This window comes from Poecilia mexicana, unplaced genomic scaffold (assembly GCF_051168715.1).
Source record: "Poecilia mexicana isolate PSO_F unplaced genomic scaffold, ASM5116871v1 scaffold_9, whole genome shotgun sequence".
In the NCBI taxonomy this organism is placed as follows: Eukaryota; Metazoa; Chordata; class Actinopteri; order Cyprinodontiformes; family Poeciliidae; genus Poecilia; species Poecilia mexicana.
Window position 1 is genome coordinate 30,655,933 of NW_028263378.1, and position 24,454 is coordinate 30,680,386.

General features: G+C 38.8%; 2 protein-coding genes across 7 annotated transcripts; one reads left to right on the forward strand and one right to left on the reverse strand.

The window, feature by feature from the left end:
• The first annotated feature begins 412 nt into the window (after positions 1-412).
• Positions 413-20,333, forward strand: rabl6b (RAB, member RAS oncogene family-like 6b). 5 transcript variants are annotated; one of them, XM_088009131.1, is made up of 17 exons: positions 413-566; positions 2,808-3,172; positions 3,277-3,411; positions 5,235-5,282; positions 5,434-5,463; positions 5,803-5,855; positions 5,939-6,027; positions 7,302-7,442; positions 8,052-8,157; positions 8,287-8,390; positions 8,755-9,140; positions 11,665-11,818; positions 12,990-13,193; positions 14,375-14,636; positions 15,093-15,279; positions 16,358-16,413; positions 17,382-20,333. In XM_088009131.1, exons 2-17 carry the CDS (start codon positions 3,043-3,045, stop codon positions 17,571-17,573), a joined length of 2,277 nt encoding a protein of 758 aa, XP_087865257.1. In that variant the 5' UTR covers positions 413-566; positions 2,808-3,042; the 3' UTR covers positions 17,574-20,333. The 5 variants fall into 5 exon arrangements, with proteins under 5 accessions (XP_087865257.1, XP_087865258.1, XP_087865259.1 ...); XM_088009132.1 differs by having other exon boundaries at positions 11,668-11,818; XM_088009133.1 differs by lacking the exon at positions 5,434-5,463 and having other exon boundaries at positions 414-566.
• LOC148157757 (uncharacterized) lies at positions 19,861-23,825 on the reverse strand. Of its 2 annotated transcripts, none has more exons than XM_088009137.1 (5): positions 23,669-23,825; positions 23,099-23,386; positions 22,074-22,163; positions 20,591-20,613; positions 19,861-20,503 (listed from the first exon to the last, which is right to left on the reverse strand). In XM_088009137.1, the coding sequence occupies exons 1-5, from the start codon at positions 23,703-23,705 to the stop codon at positions 20,399-20,401; spliced, it is 543 nt and encodes a 180-aa protein (XP_087865263.1). In that variant the 5' UTR covers positions 23,706-23,825; the 3' UTR covers positions 19,861-20,398. The 2 variants fall into 2 exon arrangements, with proteins under 2 accessions (XP_087865263.1, XP_087865264.1); XM_088009138.1 differs by having other exon boundaries at positions 20,591-20,629.
• Positions 23,826-24,454: the final 629 nt, after the last annotated feature.

The window sequence follows — 24,454 nt, forward strand, 5'->3', positions numbered from 1 at the left end:
CTGAAGGAGCATTAGTGTCTCTGTATTCACTTGGAAAACACAGTGGACTGGAGACACAATAGCAGTCTACTCAAAGGGACAGACCCAGACTGTCTTCAGTCAGAGGTTTCTTCAGATTTAGTGCAAAACAGACCACTACAGAAGATTCTCCCCATTGTTTTATATGTAATGACTCATAAGAAGTTTAGATAAAGACACTTTAATTTAGGATTAAAATTGTACCAGTAAATAAAACAAAAATAATTGCAGTACATCAATTAAATAACTGAGTTAAATGAAAACAATCCATTATAAAATTGTATTCTTATGAACTTCAGTGGTGCCTAATGTTTTGTAAGCGACAAAAACCTGTTATGTGTAAACTTAAAATCCCTGTAAAAACTTTAAATGCCTGCTTTTATTTTGAAGGTCCTATCGGACATTGCAGAGTTTTGCGATAAGCTTGATGCCAGCTCTGCGTGCCCGCTGTCTTTGCGAAGGAATGTGGCTGCTTTCCCTGTGTCGGGATGGATGTCTGACAGATGTTTTGAGAAAAAGATGCAGGTCCCCCTCCTCATTACAAAGCAGTGAGTATTAATGGCGACGCAGCGAAATTGAGGGCTGCTGCTGTGTGCTGTTATGGAGCCGCGAGCTCGAAACGCTAAGCTAATAATACAGCGGCTGGAAGAGCTAGCTAAAACTGAGCTGGGGGATAACGTTACCTCCTTTATCTAGGGTAACAGCAGGTAGTAACCTTGGCTATCTCATCTCTTTTTGAAGCCAGTAATGTACGTAGTATTCATACTTGGGTTTTATAACAATAAAGGTATAATTAGCAGAGTACTCACTTAACGGAGCGAAGTGAATAGACAGCTAATGCTAACTGACCGACGGTGAAAATAGGAAACTGAATAATGGCGAGGAAGTGTGTTAATATATCATTCAGTACTGTTAAAATTGATTTGGTGTCTCTTTAAATGAACGGACACGAATACTCTAATTTGGTTACTTGTTATGATCGAGATGGGATGTTTTCTGGACATTGTGTCCTCTCCATTACTTATATGAAATAGAGATAAAGAATCACAACTGTAAGCTTGTTGTGTCTTAAATTGTAATATTTAATCATAGGTTAATGAGCCACCTACTAATACACTGTCACTGGAGCCGCTGTGAAGAGGGTCAGCTGACCTCATCATCTTACCCGGTTCAGCCTCTCGTGTTCTCCTTTGTGTGACAGAAGTAGGCACTGGCTTCAGGCTAACATACAGCAAAAATATATCGATTTATGGGAGGTTTATTTACTTTTGTTGATCTTCTAAAATGTTTTGGATGCAAAAAAGATTAATGCAAACAATCTGGATGAATGAATGAATGAAAGGCCATGATGTAATTTTTGTGAAGTTGCAGCTACACATCCAGGCATTTAAGCTCTATCCTCCTGACCAGTGACACGGAAAATGTTTATCTTGATTTCCTTTGGTACTAGATAGGATGTGCAGTTGAAAAGAAAGAATACTTTAAGACTGCATGATGCAAGGGGAAAAAAAAAGAAAGTGTGGAGTTTTATAATGTGGATCATTCCCACTAAGTTGCTTTAGCATATTGGTCACTAAATTTATTCCAGGTGTGTGGATCAAGGACTACAGAAGTAGTCCATACATCTGGGCAAATATTTGGATGCAGAGTTTGAGTACAGAACGACTGAAGCTATAAAGTATTACATACAGGCAGTCCATCGTGATTGTATAATTACAAACACTGATACTGTAGTGATGATTACTATTCAGTATAGGTGCAGGTCTTGCACATGAACATTCATTTGATGTATGACTGAATGTCTTCACTTGACTCCCAGATGATTTAAATCTGACCTCCAATATTCAAAGCCACTCATTCTTTACCAATACTTTTATTGGTAAATGAAATTTAAGCCAAAATGGAAAACATACATAAAACCTTAGAATGCATATTCCGTTTAAGCTTCATGATTTGTTTTACTTGAGTTGCAGGTGAAATAATTATATATTATACATCTCCTATGATTTTTAAAAATAGAAATTGGGGTCCCAGTTTGATTTTTACTGTGAATTTTCTCTTATCCACATAGGGTCAAAATTCTACATGCAGGCTGAAATATATGCATGTACTCACCTAAAACTTTTAATAAAGTGGTACTGAGGTGCTAGAATTTCATAAACTTGAGAACTTCTTTGATCACGATTGACCACAGCTTGTGGTTTCTCTTTGGAAACAAAGAGATTTGTTTGACTCCCTTGATTAGCCCTGGAACCTGTTCAATGTTTGACAATGAAAATGATAGTTTTACATCAGCTGGAAAAGTATTTTTGCATCATTTCTGAACAACTCCTGATTGCCAGTTAAAACAGCTGTATATGAAGTGATGTTGATGTTTCACCACGATGACAAAGATCCAAACTATCCATCTTGGATGAATGGAAATTGTTTAGGATGTTCAGGAGAAACCCAAAGGGTCCAGTCCAGAAAACTACCCCATTTAAATTACCCCGGACATTGCTGAAAGGACGCATGGTCAAATGTCATTCAGTTATATATAGATATACAAGTGTGCCTACATATTTGAGGCTTTTATTTTGGCCTGATGTACAATTGAAACACATTTATGCCTAGATCTTTATTTTTCTAAAGCATTGCAGTAATCTGTAGCTCTAAGCAACCTATCAGTTCCTGAAAGATTGAAAACTCTGAAAAAAACCTCTGATAGACAATTAAGGTTTGGTTTGTCTTTAAAGTGATAACCAGTGATTACCAACAATTATTTTTTTTATTTTTATTTTTTATCACAGATGACGATGTTCTTGATCCCCACCACTGATGACCAAGAAGGAACATCCAGTCAGATTTAACAGAAGTCAAACTTGATCCATAATAATTAGTTTGACCTCTTTCTAAACATGGAGCCCTAACTTCTCAGCTATAAGGACACCATTCTACACTGCTCCTTCTGTTCTTACAAAAGGAATCTCATTAAGTGGCGTCTCAGTGTTTTCACTCCCCTCTACGCCTCCTGAGACCTCAAAAATGTTTTCGGCTTTGAAGAAGCTGGTGGGATCTGAGCCGGGGCAGCTCCGGGAGAAAACCATTCCAGCAGGACTGCAGTCCATGAACCAAAGTTTGCAAAGGCGCTTCGCCAAAGGGGTCCAATATAACAGTAAGACGAATGTGTCAAATATGTGAGCAAAGTTTGAATCTTTGTCAAATCTGTGCTACAAATACCATGACGCGTTTTTTTTTTTTTTTTCTTCCCCACTTAAGTGAAAATAGTCATCCGAGGAGACAGAAATACTGGAAAAAGTACTTTATGGCATCGACTGCAGGGGAAGAAGTTTGTGGAGGAGTATATTCCCACTCAGGAGATCCAGGTCACAAGTATTCACTGGAATTACAAAAGTAAGTCACATCTCCTCTGACTATCATAGATCGTTTTTACTTCCAGAATGCTGCCTTTTGTTACCTTCCTGTTGGGATGAATTTTTGACATCTGCTGTTTGTGCCTGGTGCTTTATTCCAGTGGCTCCATATCAAGGTAAAACATGTCAACAGGCCATCTGAGCTAACAACCATTTAGAGAGTGTTAGTTTTCTTCCTTACCCAGGATAGATTTCCCCTCTCCACTGCTTATTGTTTCAGGTAGAGATCCTTCACAGAAACATGGGACACTACTCACAACAAGTTTGGGTTGTTTGACTTACTGGTGAAATTTAGAAAAGGTTCACAGTATAATGATATCTTATGATGAAGATGGGTCATTTCAGTAGAAGCAGCAGTGATCTCCTCATCTCGATGTATTGAAACAAGAACCATCAGCAGCAGCTGCGTTTCCATTGCAAATGCATGCTAAACTTTGTTGATGTTTTTGCTATTAAAGAAAACAACACAATTTCGCAATTGTGGAGTTTCCATTAACAAAGTAACGCGATTAAAATCCCATGTGAATAAGTTTGTTTATATGATAAGTCATTAAAAAACATGCACTTCCATCATTCTTATGCAAATGAAGTTTTTCGCAAAATCCAATCATTTTGTTGAAGCCGAAAAACCACCTCATCCTGGCACAATTTTTATTTATTTTTTTTTTAATGTGAGGATTTTTTTTAAAGTAAATTTATTTTTGTAATTCCAATTTGTGCAAATGTATGCTAAATGGGAACCCAGCCTCTGGTGGGTACACCATAACAAAACTTGTCAGGGTCTCTATAACATGCCATGTGACGCTGAGCATCAGTTCCATCTTGACGACGACGACATCTCCTGTTCTTTACAAGTTGACTTACTTGTCAACTGCAGGTGTGGCTTCCCTGCAGTTGGAGGGCAGCCAATGTCACAACATGAACAGCAGGATGATGAGAACTCTATAAATACCAGTTAACCTATTGGTCATTTCATGGATCAAACACCTGTTGTGAATTGTGTCGTTAAGCTCCTCATTAGAGAACAGCAAGTTGTGCAAAAAGTACTGAAGCTTTGAACAGTTGGACATGTGCACTAAATGTTTAGAGAACCTGGAATTTTTAGGTTCAACCTGGAGTTCATTCCTGACTTTTTGTGAGTAGTGCTTGTTTCTCTGAGTTTTCAATGAAAAAGAAATGTATGTACAACCCTGACCATCCTCTTCATAAGATTGTCATAGAAAAACAGTGTCTTCAGTCAGAGGCTTGTTCAGATTTGTTGTTATACAAACTGCTACAGGACATCTTTCCTATCCACAGCCACCACCATCTACAATAACTCTTTGGTTAAATGATTTACACATACACATTTAATTTCTGTTTTGGATCAATAAAGTACTGTTAAATAGAATTTAAAAGCTGTGACCTGTCCATTTCTCCAGAGGTCCAATGAGCAGCAGCAGTTAAATCGTTGTTTTCTACCATGATCACTCATGAATTATTTATATTAGGATCAGTGGCAATGACTTAACCCTAGTCACTAACTAATAAAAAAATACTAATAAAAAAAAACTAAATAAGACGCATCACATTTTAAGCTATCTTGTGCCTTTTATTTTAGCACTTAGCATGGTTAGCATCACTAACTGAACAGCAGTATGTGTATTCCCTAGAGGCTGATGGTCTGTGCATTTATGTATTGGACATATTCCTGCTCCAACATAGTTAGTTCATATTAAAGTCACCTAAACCCCATGTTTCTGTAATCCCTTCCTTTGTTCCTTAAACCAATACTAATGAATCCAATCTTTGTTTTGTGCTCAGCCACTGATGACGTGGTGAAGGTGGAAGTGTGGGACGTGGTGGACAAAGGTAAGTGTTGACATCAGCTCAGACTTTTTTTGACTAAGGGAACTCGGCTATGAGATGTTGATGTTTTATTGAATCATGCTCAGTGTGCTGGCTCGTTTCTGTCCTTAATCTTGATGTTGTCTTTCTTACACCTCTCTTGCACTCATCTCAGGCCAAAAATACCCTCTTCCTGAAGGTGGAGGTGAGCTCCACTGTAATGCATAGAAACCCGTGTGTGCTTTGGGTGTGCCCTGGCTCCTCCCATTTTAATCTGAAAGTCCGTAGAGTTGAGGTTTTGCTGTGCTCAGGACTGCTGTTAGTTTTTCTTCTGCCATGTAGAGGCTGAACATTTGCTGTGTGTGAGCCCTGGCTTGATGCTAAGGCTAGTGTGAGCAGGGAGCTTTTCACAGAAAAAAGTGGATGAATTGCTGTGCTTGCTTTAGTCACGATGAAACACTTGCAAGCTAACAGATGGCAGAACACTTTAAAGCCTTATGTTGACTTCCCTCTCTTATCGTCTTAACTTGTGTCTTGTTCTCAGGAAAAGGCAAACGGCGCGGAGACAACTTGAAACTGGAGAATGAGCCACAAGAGGTGATTACCACATGGCTGTCATGTGGTCAGGCTCATTAACAGGATGTGTGATTGCTAAATTGTTCTAAATGTTTGTGTTGCAGTCAGACGAAGTGGCCCTGGATGCAGAGTTCCTGGATGTGTACAAGAACTGCAATGGTGTCATCATGATGTTTGACATAACAAAGCAGTGGTGAGCCACCATAGTCAGAGAACTCTTTCATGCGACTATCTGCAGGAACAGAAATGGTTCTTTTGTATTTGAATCATGTGAAGTTCTGAAATATTAAAGCTGCAGTATGTAAATTTGATAACAAATGTACATATTTGCTAAAACTGTCGCCATGTTGTAACAGCTTGGTATGAGACAGATAATCTGTGAAAAAAATCCAACTCCTTTGCCTTCTTTCAATACTAACTGGAAACAACCAATCAGAGCCAGGCGGCAGATGGTAATGTCTGTGGAGTGCTGCTCATGCCCTCCCCTCTGCTATGCTGCAGCTAGCACAGCCTGTCATGAATGCTCAGGTTAGCAGCATGGCCACCGATGGTGGTGGATAAACAGTTTCCCTGTAACGCCAAGTTGTTTCTCTGCCATTAACACATTGAGCAGCGAGTACATGAGGTTGATTGACAGCGTTAAGACCCTCCTCCTGGCTCTGATTGTTTTTGGTCGGGAGCGGTGCATCCAAGCTTGAGTAATCTATATATTACAGATTTTGTGTTTGACTAATTATAAAATGATTCCTATGTCAAAAACATTCAGTGTGTTCATATTTGTATTCACATTTATGGTATAAAGTTTTTATGACTCTTTTCAGGGCAAAATTCTCCAGGTCAAGTTTGATTGGTCTGAATATTTTAGATTTTTAGCTAAAATAAGATGATTAGCCAGTTGTATTATTCTCACAGTTCTTATCAATAAAGCTTATATTGCCCATCACCCTGTCACTATTTATTTTAGCTACCAAGTATCAATTAACATATTGACAATAAAGGTTTCAGTTTACTTTATTTCCCAAACAGTCCAGGATAGCAAGAAACTTGTTAAAATATAGAGGAAGCTGTTCACATAGTGTATTACTTAAACTCTTTAATAGTCATCAGAATATTAATTCATATTGTGTCAAAGAAAAAGCAAAGTCATATTTTCTCTTTTTCTCTTACTGCTGCTTACTTTGATTTCCATTGCTGATTAGTCAAAATATGTTTTCAGTACCTCACAAGTTTCCTAAAGAACTTAACATACAAATTTAGTAAAAATAATTCAGTTATTTAATTAAATGATATAACTTCAGGAAACGATAAAGCACAAAGGTGCATGTGTCAGGCTGCTGTATCTGGTTCAAACTAAATCAAGTCAATCTGGCATGTTGACATGTCAGTCCTAAGCTTAGTGTTACTCAGGGTTTGTTGTTTTCTTGCTCTCACCTGCTAAATGTTATTCTGTGATTCTGTAAATTTCAGGACTTTCAATTACATCCTGAGAGAACTGCCTAAAGTACCCACCCATGTGCCGGTGTGTGTCCTGGGAAACCACAGGGACATGGGGGAACATCGCGTCATTCTCCCCGATGATATAAGAGACTTTATTGCAGGACTAAACAGGTAGTTTTCCTGTCGCGACATTTCAGGCAGGAACTATGTGGAGAAGCTGTTTTGAGACCTGGAGAACTTCAATCGCTTGATTGATTGTATTAAAGGGGACTTATAAACCAAAATTCATATTTTGCATACTTTTATACTTCCATTTGGGTCTCGGCTGCTTCTCAAAATGGCTGGGTGTCTTAAATATAACACGCAACCTTTTTATGAGAATAACTTATTTTTTGGGGTTTGGAAAACGAGCCATTTTATAAACCTTCCAATTGTTAAGTCACAATCAGCTAGCACTGCAGTGTTACCTAACAACTCCGTCTAAGCATAGCCCATCACCTACCTACTTAGAAGTTCCAGCACGTTCAATCAGCTGGTTTTGCTGCTGTTTGCGCTGTACAATAGCTGCTGGGAAAGACAAGTGTCCAAATAACTGGCCAGCAGCCGGTTATTTGGATCTAAAGTGACAAGAAGCCTTAAAACGGCTGATTCCGAAAAGCACTCCAGGGTCTCAGAGCTGGCCCAGAATCCCTGCTAGCGTCTTTCCTCAGCACACAGATGACACAATAAGTCTGAATGAACTCTAAGATCTACTGGATGAATAACTCTTGTTTTTTACAGACCAATGGGATCATCCTACATCCACTATGCCGAGTCTTCTATGAAGAATGGGTTTGGGTTGAAGTATCTGCACAGGTTTTTCAACATCCCCTTCCTACAGCTGCAGGTTAGCTTTTAGCATTTTCCCAACAATAGTTGGATTAGTCAACTTTAGAAGGATTCAATCAATAAGATATGATCTATAGCTGTGTTTGATCATTTACATTTAAATAAATGTGTGTGTATGTGTGTGCAGAGAGAGACCCTCCTGAGACAACTGGAGACCAACCAGCTGGACATGGATGCCACCCTGGAGGAGCTTACTGTCCAACAGGAGACTGAAGACCAGAACTATGAGATGTACGCTGGTTTCTTTCCCTTTTGATTGTGCATTGAGGAGCAGAGCCACTAGGGGGAGCTGTTTCTGTTCTGAGGGTTAGGGATAAAAGTGTAATCTTGACACTGAATGTTGCTGTGGTTGATAGCAGCACAACTGTTGTTCCACCTGGAACATCTGATGCTGATGTTTAAATGTTGCTTAGATGGATGCAGATCTTTGTGATGGATCATGCACAGTGAAAATAATTTTTCTTTTGTCTGTTTTGGAAACAAAAAGAGAAGGCTTCAGATTTATTTGGTAATATCAGACGACGCATACAAAAGTTGTCTTGACGAGTCTTCCCTTCCCCCACTCCCCATGAAATGTTTTCTATGAACTTTCCAGCTTCTTGGAGAACTTGGAGTCTCGCAGTAAAGGGTACGCCTCCCCTGGTCCACCCAACGGTCAGAGCCCCTCCTCTGGCTCCCAGTCCCCCATCGTCCCTCCCAGTGGTGCTTCCACTGGCAGCTCCAGCCCCAGCACTCCACAGCCTCCGCTGCCCTCCCAGATGCTTCCTCAGTCTCCGTCTGTATCTGCGTCCTCCCCTGTACCCCCCACAGCAGTGGCTAGTGGGGCAACCTCCCCCACGGCTGAGGCGAAACTTCCGCTCCAATCACCTGAACACCAGCAACCATCAGCTGTGCCTGGGGGCTCAGGCCCCCAGAAACGTGGTTTCATCTCCCGCTGGTTTGGTTCATCTCCTGCTGCTGACACCCCTGCTGCTGCACCAGGTGAGCAAAGTTACCCAGGTCTGCTTATTCAGCATTAATACTCTACTCAGCCACTCCTCACTATAGCAGTGGATCATTCCTGGACTGGCCCTGCTTAAACCTCACATGAACAAGTCCAAACTGACGAGGCTGGCTGTTCCACCTGTGAAAACTTGTACAAACAATTATTAGTAATGAACAGACAGCTGGTTCTTATTTTTTTATGTTCATCAGCCGGTTAACTAAAATGGTTTTAGCAGCCCTGCCCTGTATCTCCACCACTCGGCTCCTTCAGACTAGCAGCAGCAGCAATTTGCAAACATCTGGTGGAACTGCTCATCCGCTGAGCTCATTATAGGAACTACTACTCAGTACAACGCTTCTAGTATTTTAGCATACATTTTGTGAGTTGCACACATAGCATGGCACCGGCATGCAGCTCTAGGTCTGCTAGGCCTGGAGCAGCACTATGATGGTGACGAGGAGGTGAGGTGAGCAGTTGTGTGCGCTGCCCTGATTAACTGTAATACCTAGAAAAAAAAAAATTTACATTGGGCTTTATTAATGCTGAAATAAAACATTCAGATATTTATTTATTACTCTCTTCCACCTTTCTGCGTGAATGTCAGGCCTGACAAGAAAACCCTCCTATGCATGGTTTAATTCCACAAGAGTTCAGGGTTCACAGACGATTCCATCACAAAGGCAAAAATAATTGAATCTTTAATGTTAAAGGAAAATAACACTAAGAAGTTTTCAGAAGCTGAAAACTTCTGAAAATCTATGTTTCTAACTAGATAAGCCCAGGCATAACTGTCGTATGTAGCTAGCTAGACAGTGTCAGGACAGCAAGATGTTCAGATCAGACACAATGACATTGGCCAACATGCTGAAGGTCGGTGTGATGGAGGCGCAGCTGAGAAGGAAAAAAAACAGGTTGCTATTCTAATCGTTTTTCTAACATTATTAGTAATAATAATCAGTCATGCAGTTCACCATTGACACTTCTATTTTCCTTTCCTGTAGAATAATATAAGTAATTATACACTCATGAGTTGAATCTGTTTCAGTGAAATTAGGACACATTATCCACAGAAAAAAATAACATTGATCTAGACACTGAATTAAGGTACACATTTATTAATCAAATTAATATATATTTGCATTCAATACTTATTAAAAATAAGAATAGGCAGAATTAATCAAAATAAGGATGCACAACAAAGAATAATCTACTTCTACTAGAGTGAAGGAACATCCAGCAGTCATACCAGGGTTACTGACTAATGGTCATCATGACCAAATTTACATGAAACCTTATTTTTAATTTGAGTTCCAGCTTATCTAACAGGAAGTGCTAAAGGAAATGCTTTGACAATCTGTCTTGCACATCTGAGCCCATCTAGTTCTGACATGGTGACAGAAAATTTTGAAGTTTTTCACAATGTTCTAATTTGCTGAGATCTACCTGCATATTAAATTACCTTTAAAGTGTAATATTTTACATTCAAATGAGATGTTTGTCATAGCAAAGGAGAGAAGCATCTCTGATGAGATAAAGGGACATAAGTAGTTTCTATTTTATGACCGGTTATTGTTTATATTATGCTTAAAAATGTCACGTCAGATTCATAGTCATGGAAGAACAGAATATTCACATCACTGCTGATTGAGAATATGAAATTTATTTATTTTCAGATATTTCATGACAAGACCTGACCTAATATGATTATCTGTTTCAAATCAGATCTTTTTAATAACTTTTTTTTGTTGTTGTTTTTTTATAAAACATTTGTAAACACAAGATTTGTTCTGTCTCACTTTATCATACCTTACTCACATTTTCATATTCTAACAAATTATTTCTGTATTCTGGACCCGGCTGGATGCAAACAAAACTTTTCTTGGATTTCAACGGTTCTTTCTTCTTCCTCGTCATCCCTCGTCCTCTTCCGCCTGACCAGCAGATCTCTGTAGTTGTGGCTCTCTGCTGTTAACCTCATTGTTTTGGTCTAATACATAATAATATGTCAACATTTGTGAAAGTTTAAGTGATCTGAATAATTTTGCAAGGCACCACATATGCTTATATTTTTGTTGTTCAGTTTTAGATTCGGTCCCGTAAAGGTCACAACCTACATGTTTACTGTATAGATTGTGTGTCACTTTTAGAACCTAATTGCCTTGAATATAATATAAATGCCAGATTAGATTTTATTTGACAACACATCTCTATATAAACCTACCTTATTTCTGTATACATAAATATTTTAAAATCCTGACATGAATGGATTTAGCCATAAATGAAAGGACCCTAGTAATTAGTCATGAGATTTCAGACTTAGCAGTTAGAAAATGCAGAGCATTCCTATGAATCAAAGGCCTTACTGAAGTTGGAATGTCATGTGATTTTTTTTTTTTTTTTTTTTCCCCCAGCTTTGTTGAGGCTTTGTTCTAGATGAAGAACATCTAGATGGGAACTTTTGAACACTGGGACAAACTGAAGTGCAGCTCATGTTCTTGATTGTCCCAATGTCTTCCTCAGAAGACCCTCCTGCCCCCGTGTGTCCCGCTAAGGTGCAGAGTGTGGATGATTTTGTGCCAGATGAAAGGCTGGACAAGAGTTTCCTGGAAGACGGCGTCCCCTCCAAGAGCAAGGTGCCCCAAACCGCCCCGGCTGCAGCTATGGATAGCGACAGGTGAGAAGCTCACTGGCTTTAAATCGGCTTACCTCGGTTGTCTTGGATTAAACGCTATTGCCTCACACAAACTCGTATAAAAGAAAATTCCCTTTTTTAAAAACCAAAAAATACAATTTACCTAATGAACTCCAAAGCAGTGGCTTATAGTCCAGAATTTACAGTAATCAGATTTTACTTAAATGTCATGCATGACCTGTGAAGGGCAGATAGTTTATACTGTAAACCGCTCATTTAGTTGTTTGTTTATGAGATTATCTTTTATTAAAATCCATAATGCTATCTGCTCATACTGGTAAAACCAGGTAAATGACACCGTTGTTTTAAACAAGGTTCTGATCATGTTTTGATTGGCTGCTGCTCACCATGAGCCTGCCCCTAGCTCCTTGTGTCAGCGGGTCTTTCCTGTGGTCCAACATTGAAGTGTCTTTGGTCAGCAGCTACAACTTGGACCATGACAACACAAAGTTTTTTGCATCATAGTAGTGATTAGCGTGGCTGATATCTTGGTGCATCTCTCCTGTGTGGGCTCTGGCTCTGCTGATATTTCTTTATATTCTAAGGAAGTCCCTTCATTTCCTCTTGTTGTTGGAGGTAAGCGGATCTGACGTATCACTGTGGTAATTATGGCAATGTTTTTTTCTATTTCAGTGCCTCTTATGTGCCTCTGCAGGGTTCAGTTTTGGGGAAACGTCTTCTTTAGAAAATTAAAGTTCATTAGACTTTGAGGGAATTAACTTGCATTATTATATTACTTGAAAATTGTCTCAAAACAACAATATTATTGATTATCACAATAATTACTGAGACAATTTATCTTTCAGGTCAGGCCTATGTACATCAGTTGTAAAAACGCACTTTATCCCTGAGTTAAAACCTACTTAACTCACTTAACTTATTACTATTAGTTTTGATTTACCAAAGTCTGAGTTAAGGCCGTATGTTAAAGCAAAGAACAAACCTTCACATTTCAGTGAGATCTAGTAACACTATAGCTTCTCTCTAACTTTCATATGATGAACAAACACTTGTCTGGATCAACATCTCTGCTCCGTCCCCATAATGACTGTGTTTGTTCGGATTACAGCTTATAATGGTGGTGTTAAGTGACATCATCGCGCTCACTACTTAAACATAATGTGAAAGAAGGTTTGTCCTGTCATTCTAACAGTGATGGAGAAAACCGAGGAAATCCGATGGTCTCCGGCTTCCAGGATGAGCTGGATCCTGACGACAGCGAGCCCAGCCTGCCCCAGGTGAAGGCCCGGCCCCACAGTAAGGACATCTCTCTGACCAGCGATGAGGAGGAGGCTGAGCAGGGGGCCCCCACAGTCACACAGGACCAGGACTGGGACAGTGAACCTGATCTGAAAGCGTAAGTTGTTTTTCAGTAACTCAGCAGAAACTTGAATTTAACCACACAACTTATTCAAATACAGAAATCTTTCTTAACAGACCTAGACCAATTCCACCACAGATATCAATAACTAATACAATTTAATAAAGATTAGAGACAGATCTTCACTAAATAATATATGGTTGAGTTGTAGCCAGAATGTGGAAATGTTCAACACAGTAAATGATTACAAGACTTATTTTTAAGCTGCTACTTTGATGAAGAGCTCTTTATTCAACATGGATTTATGATCTTATTATGGGCATAATTATGTTTTTGTATAAACGGTATATTCCATAAAACACTGAAAAGACATCTCTAGCAGTTTCTTTGACATCCACTTTCATTTCTAGATGGGAACTGCAGCACTTGCAGAGGGGTTTGTTATCAAGGAACATGTTACACACAAAAAAGAAAAACACTGAAACGTTTGAGTGACCAGTACAAAAAATTACATTTGCACCTCTGGTCGTGACAGTTTGCTATGCAGCAGATAATCTGTAAAAAGGTGGATCTCCTCCACCTCCTCTTTGAGCTACTGTCTGAGAAATCCACCAATCTGATAAACAACCAATCAGAGCCAGAAGGAGGGTCTTAGTGCTGTCAGTCAACCTCATGTATTCCCTGCTAAATGTGCTCTTGGTCAAGAAACAGCTTACTGTTACAGAAAAAACATTGATGTACCATCATCGGTGGTCATGCTAACTAGCCTTAGCATTAATGACAGCCAGTACTGGCTGCAACATAGCAGATCACCTAGTGATGACTGGGTGAAGGCAGAGGAGCTCAATTTTTATTATTATTTTTTCCCTCAATGGCTGTCTCATACTATATCTAAAAAAATAATAATTTTTCATCAACGTTGCATACTCTTAAATCAGCTTTAAGAGTTGATTTGAAAACACACAACAGGATCTGTACATCTTTTGGCAACGACTTCTTAACTGCATGTAACATTGACAATTCCTGATAAAACATGGGAATAATAGGAATATTAACCACTTCTGCAGAATAAAACAAAACATTCTTGCAGATATGACTAGGACATCTAGCTTAGACGTTAACCTGCTCAGAACAGATAAGAAGTAAATATAGTTAAACGTTTAAGTTTTCATTTCAACTAACAGAATTTCACTCATCTGCTTGTATTTTTCTTTCAGGCCAGTTATTCAACTCACAAAACCAAAGGTGTCTTCTCAAGTCCCTGAACTCAAAGTCCAGACCACAGCACCAATCTCCCTGACCCTCACTCCAGCAGCGGAGCCACCGGCTCGACAGCAGGCCCGGAAAAAGGGAAGCACACCCAGAGCAGAGGACTCAGATACAGACCCCGAGGCTCCCGTGGCCCAGCAGATGCTCTCTTTTGTCATGGATGACCCGGACTTTGAGTCAGAAGCATCAGACACTCCAAAAGTTGCAAAGGTCACCAAAAGCAAATTCACAAAAACAGAGTTTAATTAATCTAAACCGAAGGTCTGCAGCCCTCAGTCCAGCTAAATGAAACTTGCTTAGAGACACAAATTTTACATGAAGAAAACTTACGTCTGAGAAAAACCCACCAAAGAATTACAATTTTAACCTCTATTCTTAAAATTAATTTTCTTCTAAGATGTCTATATTTGTGTAAAAATATATATAAAAAAACATTTTCAACATAGCGGCAAGAAATATTTATCTGCAATAATTTGTACCTATAATTTAAGTGTCATTCTGTTATAGAAATTCAATTTATTTCTTGAGAGGTAGAAAAACTGTTTCTTAAAATAATTTTTGATTTATCATACCTATACATTCCTATTAATGTTAAAAACCCCTAAAAACTGAATTGACTCTGAATTTCTCTGTAACATTAATTGTTCGACTCTTGTTTTTGCACAGGACACCTTTCCGGTCAGAGACGAGCTTCTTTCCGACCTCTCTGATGAGGACACACAGTTATCCAAGGTTCTGGTTCCGCTGAAGCCCACTGTGATTTCCTTCAAACCCAAGGATGATGCTGACCTGTTTGGCCTGGGGATCCAAGAAGAACCTCGAGCAGCAAAAGACAGCAGTGAGGACCAGGAAGGCAAGTCAGGACACAGCTGTGTAGTTTGTTTCGCTGTCATTTCACTGATCTTTTTTCCATCATTTACCATCTCTTGGTGTCATAATGCTGAGACCTGAGCTGACAAAATGCTGTTGTTACTTTCTTAATATTTTTTTACTCTAACATTTCTTCATCACTAATACCAGCACCAGTTGTTTGGGACTAAACAGCTGGTTATAATGGCACTTAATGACAGTGCCATTATAACCAGTAAGATCAGGTTTACATGGTCTGCATTAGCATTGTGGTCGTATAGCATGAGTCACTCACCAGTGACATTTATGACATAGCCCCTCCTACTTGGAGTAGCTATGTATGCAGCGTTTGGGGGGAATTGTAGTTGATGATTTTACAGAAGTGTTATGGATTCAATACGTTCAAACAATACACAACTTTTTATGAACTGTGTATTTAGGCCTGTCACCATAAGAGCATTTTTGCAGGATAAAGTCTCAAAAATGATTGTGATGGGGGTGCTGTGGTGTCGCAGGGGCAAAGCACAACCCATGTATTAAGGCCTTGGTCCTCGTGGTGGTGGTCGCAGGTTCGATTCCCGGCCTGGTGACATTTGCTACATGTCTTCCCTCTCTCATTACCCACTTTCCTGTCGAACTACTTTCAAATAAAGGCCACTAGAGCCAAGACAACCTTAAAAAAAAGAAAAGTTTGTGATGATGAACAATAATAATTTCATTTTGAGAACATTTTCAACTGTTATATTTCTAATGGAATATTAATGCCAATGCATAAAACATACGAGTACATGGAAACGGATCAGCACTGGTTGTTATAGAAACCAGTGATTCTCACAGATCTGTTCACCACCATGTTGATGGAGTGTCGGCGACAGGAAGTTCTAGACAGCAGTTGAAATATGGATGAGCAGTGTAGGTGTTTCAGGCAGTCGCCCCAAATAACTGGAGACGCATTTAGTACCTGGACTAAAATGTTTGTACCAGAAGCAAACGGCTGTTTTTATTAAACATGTTTTTGACCTCAGATGTGTTTCATCTATCATCCAATAACCTCTTCTGATTTGTGCGTTGTCCTCTTCTAGAAAAAGAAAGCAAGCAATCCAAAGAGAAGAAGAAAAAGAAGAAGAAAAGCAAGGAGGTACGGGTATTATAATAGAGTACAGATTATCTGATGTATATCTGAGTTCATCCTCACACTTCCAGCTGTACTTTTGATTGTCAACACTAGTGGCTGTCAATATTGTGTGACTAAAGTGATTGTTGCCCTGGTGGAGGTATGGAATCACAGTAAGCAATAAATATTTCCTCCAGGTTTCACACCAACCCATCCAGACAGACTTTGTTTCAACTAAATTTAATTCAGTAAAAAATACTTGAGTGGTGATGCTGCAGCAGATCTGATTACAACAGGTTTCTGTCATATGGAGGAGGACACTCCAGCTCTGTGGTCATTTCTTTTAATGTATCTAATTTCTGAAGTTTCCACCTGTGTCTTCTGCTGTTTTTGATAAAATAAGACAGGCTGGAATATGTTAAAGTTATCAGAGGAATCCAGCAAGGTAATCCTCAGTGTGCTGCTTGCTTTGGCTGGTCGACAGAGCTCAGGTTCCCCTTCCTCCACCTCCCTTTCTACACATCTGAGATCTGTGGCTGTAGTTTAGCCATAATTTGAGCTTTTCAGATGCCATTAAGATGCTCCCCGTTATTAAAAGAAGTCCACGCTGCTATGGTTACATAACAGCTTCACAGCATCCAAACCCAGAAAAAAATCTTTAAAAACAAAACAAAACGTGTCTAATGAGAAAATATAGGAAGAAAGGTAAAATAATCTGCCTAATTTTTAGATGACTAAAGGGTTGATGCATCGTATTTTACATATTCATGATGTGTCCTCCACAAAACACACTAAGTTTTAATGTTCTGTTTTTAGTATCAGACATTATGCTGATGATGCTGATCTTTATTTATAAATTGACCTCGATGATGCTAGTTTCTGAAGCTACCAGCTTTTGGATGTTGGTTGGGATAAGGAGTAGAAAGACTTGTCATCTTTATATTGTTAAAGATTTATTTTTATTTTTTGTAAATGTCATGCCTTGTACACAGGAGGAGGAGAAGAGCAAGAAGAAGCACAAACACAAGAAAAAGGAAAAAGACGAAGTGGCAGCGGTTGACGACAAAGAGAAAAAGAAGAAGAAATCTCGCTCCAAGAAAATGGAGGTGGACGAGTTGGAGGACTTTCTGGGTGGAGGCACTGGCTCCGTCAAAAGAGACGATGGGGATTATGAAGAGCTATAAAAGCTGCTTCTTGTTTGAATCCCAGGAGAACAGCAAAGTCTATGCTCTGTTATCAAAAAAAAGAATCAAAACTAAAAGGTTACCTTGTGTATGCATAAAACAGCGTTACAAGCCATACCCTCCACTGAAACCCACCAACCACAGCAGGATCTGGGAACCTGGGATTCTAACTCCCAGCTCTCATTTCCACTCCAACCAATAAGAACCCCCAGGAGGAGTCGGGTGTACTGTAATGAATCTTACTATGACTGGTATGAAGACAGGCAAGCTCTTTGTACTTTGATTCAAGCTTTTGTTTGCTTTGAACACTCTGTGATGCACTCCCAATGAGCTGCTGTAAATAGGATCATGATTTCCTCTGGATGTTTGTGTGGCTGGTGTAGTGCTTGTGAGCATGCTCAAAGTGATGACTGACTCCTTAAAGACTCCATCGTGTCCTTTTCTTTCTTTTTCTTCTGACTTAGTTTCAGTGGGAAATATCAGATTAAACATTGGTTTAATGATTATCTTCATGGGGAGAGTTTTACACTTTATTGTCTCCACTAAGCTGTTCTTTCATCACTGCTAATATTCTGGAGAAATTTATTTATCAAATCTTTTTTTTTTAAATTTCACATATGAAGCCACATCAGTTATCTGTAGGCTTTTGTTTTGTGCTGATTGTGGTCAATGATGGTCAACCTTCCACCCACCAGAAGACTAAGAGCTGTAAACTAGTCACTAGAGGTGCACCGATAAATCGACCAGCCGATAAATTGGTCCAATCTCATTCATTTTGGGAGATCAGTGATTGGTCAATGCTTACATGTGAAGCTGATCATTTTCACTGATCTTGCATACTTCGAGACCTAATCAGCCACTGTCCTCTTCTGTTCTTTGAGAAAGGTTTGGCTGACAGACCCGCCCACCAGGTGACATCTGCACATTCAGTTAATAGTGACCCCAGTGTTGCCAACTGAAGGATTTTCTTGCTACATTTAGCAACATTTCAAGGAAAGAAATCGACATCAACCTACATCAGAATCGGCAGGTCACGCTTTTTAAAGATTAGTAATTGTCCAGTATACTGCAATCAGTGCACTCCTACTAATCACACTATCATGGTCAGAAAACAAATAATCCGCTAATAAGTGAAGATAAAAGCCCATTGATATTGAGTTGAGTCTAAACCCAGGATGAGGTTCCATGTGTTTTATTCCTCTGCGGTTTTCTGCGTTTGCCTTAAGCAGGGTCACCGCTGAGGGAAAGACGAGCAGCCGTCCCCATCAAGTGTTCTTACTGTAAACCATGTAGTTCAATCTGCTTTAAATGTCCCAGGATGTCCTGCATCCTGGATGCCTGTCATCAGATCGGAGTGAATCTTTACATTTGTTTTTGGTTGTAGAAGGATTGATGTGAATATTCCTCTGTAACTGTCCGGGTTTTCTTTTTGTTGTTGTTCTGTTGTGTCCTTTATTATGTTTTGTTGCAAACATGTCTTTGTTTCTCCTGGTGTAGTTTTGTGTGTGCAGACTGTCCAGTCAGACCCATCATGCAGCTCTCTGTATGGCTCAGAACTTGTCTACTTCTATGACCTTTCACCTGTAACACAGTCAGCTGTTTACTTAAATTGCTTTTTAAAGCTGCAGTATGTAACTTTTAAAAAAAGTTACATACGAATTTGTTGAAATCGTCACAATGTTGTGACAGTATAGTATTAGACAATCTGTGAAAAGGTGGATCTCCTCTGTCTTCTCCCAGCGCTAACCAGAAACAACAAATCAGAATCAAGAGGAGGGTCTTAGCGCTGTCAATCACTCTGTGCTGTATAGTATATCCTGTTGTGAATGCTCAGGCTAGTTTGTATAGCCACCAATGACGGCAGATAAACAGTTTTTCTGTAATCGTAAGTTCTTTCGCCACCATTAGCACATGTGGATGATTGACACCGCTAAGCCCCTCCTGACTGATTGGTTGTTTTAGGTCAGGAGTGGTGCATTTTTTCAGATGGCAACAGTAGCTTAGAGATCCATCCTTCACAGATTCTCTCATAACAAACCATCACAAATGACAACAGTTTTAACAAATATATATATAAAAAAAACATATTTTCTAAGTTACATACTGCAGCTTTAAGGAGAGAAACCAGAGCTGCTTTAGTCCCCATATGGTGTCATTCTGTCTGAAAGCCTCAGCTCACCTGCTTCTAATAGATGGAGAAAACGCATCGCATCCAGAACCGATGTGTGTTTTTACATCTGATGGATATCAGCTCTTTATCTTTCACACACACACAGAACGGTTACAATTTGCTGGTTTACAAAAATCTGTTTTATTCCAAAGGTGACACTATGCAGCATTATCCTGAATACTGTGTGCTTTTGTTTTATCTCTTAAGGATAAATGCTGATAAAAGTTTCAAGCAAAGCATGAGACTTAAATGTACAGCAAGAAAAGAATGTATAAAGTAAATATATAGATGTATAGATAAATATATACGTGAGGAGCTTCATTCCAAAATCATGTACACTCTTGTGGAAACAGTCCTGCTGAAATCCAGAGACTTTTTCTATGTTATGTTCTGTTTACTAAAGTAATAACATTCCTCAGAATGATATGCACTTTAGAAAACTGGTTTTAGGAGGCTGTTATCCAAAATGTTTTGGGATGAAATTCTTCATTTATTTTTCACTCCATGACATGTTCCATCTTTACACTATGTGTGAGTTTGCCTATGTTTGGTTTGTCCAATAAATGCAAACTTATTTCTTCATAAAGAAATTGTGGATTTTTTTCTTTTTTTTTTTTTTTTGTGATGTTGGTAGAAAATGCGTCAAGTGATGCCGTTAAATCCCTGATGAATTCCTCTCATTCTGAGAATCTGGACTCTGATAGAGCGGGTCAGCGAGCGCTTTGCCCGCCGCTACGTCATCATATGGCTCATCCTGCTTCTGAGGAAGGAAAAGAGAAAACTAAATCTCAAGATTTTAGGATTCTATGATTCTAGAATGTTAATTGAGAAACAAGCAGTCGCTTACCTTAAGGCACCGGTTTGCTTTCACTGTGAAGAGAAATAACTATTTGATCAAATTAATTTATTCTATTATAAGGCAAATTGCATGCAACTAAATGACACTGTTTAACTGGAATCCTCCAATGAATACTTGGAAAAAAAAAAGGAAAAGAAATGAAAGCTTACAAATAAAACATCAGATGACTCCAGTGTTTTAAAGTCCATAATCTTGATGATAGTTTTTAATAACAGCTGACATTAAGCTTCTGATTGTATGAACGTCTGGCTGCTGTGAAACCAGAGCAGGAAAGAGTACAAAAACAATGTACCCAAGTAAAAGTTTGATCAAATTTAAAGTTACCGGTGTAAAATGTTACTCCAAAATAAAAAGCACATCATTAAAATTATACTTTTAAGTAAAAGTAGCTTTTTCATGAGCAGAAGAAAGTTCTGCCTGAGGATTTCAGAAAGGAAATAAGAACATGCAGGTCTCAAGCTGTTTAATTAAAGAAGCACCTTTATAAATAACAATGTAACACGTCTCATTTAGTGCTCTTAAACTAAAAGTTTTAGAGGTTGATTCTGTGACAGGGAGCTGCTGTTTATATAGTAACATTTTCTTCTAACTGTATTTTTCTGTGTTGTATTTGCTGATGCGTCTTGCCCAGGACTCCCTTGAAAAACAGATTTTTAATCTTCATGACTTTTTTTTATCCTGGTAAAATAAAGGTTAAATAAAAATTTGACAAAATACAACACATGATAGCACATCACATCATGAATATTTGAGAGTTCTGTGTGATTTTAAATACATAAATACCTAACATCTTCTGTCAGCCTGGCCATCTGGCATTTCTGACCTTCATCATTGTCTTTGTCCAATATGTCCACTCTTCTTCCTGTCTAATACTTTTAAATAACTGAGTCCAAACTAAGCACCTGGTCGCCAATACAGATTGGAATCACAAGCACCAGGTATAACTGATACAAGTTACATCAGTTGTTAAAATATAATTCAGGATGTTTATATGGTCATAGCATTGAACATAAACCAAACTAAGTTGATATCGTATGATAAAGCTGATGTCTTTCTAAAACTTATAAACTGGTCCCTTAAGTACAGTGAGGATTTTATTTTTCTCAGAGGAACTTAAACTACATTCAATGTGTTTTTCCAGCTCGTTTGTCTTCCAAATGATGCAACATGGAATCTGATTATTAACCCAGCAGAACAATAAATGCTGTTTTTTTCTGTTGTTTTTATTATGATTATTTAATTCGTTAGCGGGAGTTACTTTAAATGTAGCTGAGTAAACTATTTTATTCAAAACAAACTCAAGTTAAAGTAAAAGTAAAAGTTTTAGCTCAGTAAACAGCTTTTAAAAGCACATAGTACAGACAAGTTGTTCTTGGTTATAGTAGCACAGGTGAATATAACTAGTTACTTTCCACCCCTGAGTGAACCACATTGTCGGTAAAATAAAAGAATAAAAACAGGAACAGCTTACTTGTGGTGCAGACATGAGCACATATGGTCGCTACGGGCAGCAGAGGCAGCAGCATCCAGCGAGTAAAACTCCAGATGAAAGCAGCTGAGGCTGCAGTGAGGGCAAATTAATGGAGATCAGCTTACAGTGGTCATATTTCATCAACTTATGCATCTTCAATAAAAGAAAAGTGGGTATAAATCTGCCACAGTTACTTTATGTTGGTGTCTTGGTACTTTCATGCTTATTTAAGAAATCCTTTAATCTCTATGGCAACTGTTCAGTTGTACAAAATGGCTGGGTGGACCTAGCTCTGCCTTCAAGGTACAGCTCCTCCTCAGTTTCCAAGTTTCAGAGCTTCCACCTCACAGAGCAGCTCCCCCACTCAGCTCCTTCAGACTAGCCAGCAGCAATTAGCAAACACTTGGTAGAATTATATGTGACTGATCCATAAGGGCAGATCTATTCAGTCCAATTTTATGCTTTGTGCAAGATGATTCTTTCCTATATATTTTACATTATATTTAGAATTCCTAATTGCACTTTCTGATCCTTTTGAAAGGTTTGTTGCAGATTATTTTTCTATGTTTGACCAAGTTACTCAACCTATTGTTTTCATCAGTTTCATTTTCTTTATCATTTATTTTACATTTGCTGTTCTATTGCACTGACTGAAGAGATTACAGTTGGTTTTACATATTTGATCTACCTTCTGAAGCTGTTTGTGTGTTTCAGTGTGCAGTGCTAGTGCAAAGTTACCAAACACATTTGTAAATCACTACATTTATGTCTGTGTTCAAAAAAAGAAAAACGTCTAAAGTCAGTTCAGCTGTTTTTCTGTATCAGCTCAGTATCTATATCTGTATCGGTGCCGGAAGTGAAAAAAATTGATTGGTTCATCCCAAGTTAGCAGGCCTTTAAAAATGATCATTACAGTGAACTAACTGGAAGCCATCTTTCACCAGATTGTCGCCTACAGCAACTAAAACAGACGCAACAATCATAGCTGGACTTTCATTGGCTGTCAAGACGCTGTTTTTACTTACAGCTATGAAAATATCCTTCAGCCAGCTTGATGATGGTGTCATTTCTGCTCAGTAGGCCGCACCAATACACCCCCCCTGTGTAGCTCGGTTCCAGCAGCTCCACGGTGAAGGAGTGCAGGTCCTGGGTCACCCTCAGCTTGCCTCCATCAGCCAACTGGGAGCTGTTGCTGAAGGTGAGGCCTGTGCAGCACTCTGCAGAGCTCTGCCGGCACCAGACCCGCAGCAGGTTCTGCTGCTGGGCTTCATAGGGACATGTGAGCCTCTGCCAGAACATTGCTTCATTCCCACCTGCATGAGCAGTTGGAAACATACCAAACCAAAACAACTTGACCATGTAATAAAGCTTTACAATTCACTAAACTAAATTTTTATTTATCTAAAAGTGAAAAAAGTGGTCTGGACAACAAAATGATTTCTATAAATGCTCTGAATGAAGAAGTTTTATACACTCTTCAAGCTGTTTCAGTCAGAAACATAGCACAGTAAAGACACATGAAGCTCTGCAGTTGAACTAGAATTAACTCGTCAGATTGAGATTTAAATCAGCATCTTATATTTTTGGAGACTTACCTATTGCCAAAAGGAATACCAAGATTAAAGAATGCATATTCCAAACACCGAGCAAAGCTGCACTTACATCGAATAAAATAAAAAGGCAATGTTTACCGGAAGAGGAGGCTTAAAAAATGTACCCAAGCTTCAGGAAATGTCTAACCACACAGAGGTTCCTATCTGTACATGCTGATTGGATGATTATTGCAACACAGCTAAAAGTCTCAGTAGATTTTGTATTTGGCCCCCGTTTTTTTTAAAAAGCTCTTTTCTTTTTTGGAATGAGACGTCCTCATTTTCGATGGGCATTCTTTTCTTTTCTTTTGCTCGTTGTGATTCTTATTCTGGTGTCAGAACTGACCCACTGAAGTTCCAGGTCAACTCACCCGTTTATCATCCTGCCCTCACTTTGTACCAACCATCTGTTATTTGTGTGTTCCTTCTGTTGGTTCATCTTAACAAACCGTTGTGTTTCATGTAGTTTAAGCTTTTGCATATCAGTTTACTTCCGTATGCAGTTGAGACTTTTTCATGAATTATTAATATATGTAAATCTCCAATTATATATTAATTGACTGAATTTAATTACATACATATTTCTTAAAACTTTGTATTAAATCCAAACTAGACTATTTTAGTTCAAATCCCATTTGGATTGGGGTGATATGAAATATGTTAGATCAGGATCTTCAAACTATAATTAACCTCCGAGTAGATTTTTTTTCTTTTTCTTTTTTCTTTTACTGGATTCTAAACCCCACATTATCTTACAGCAAATGTACAATGAAGACAAAACGTCTTTCT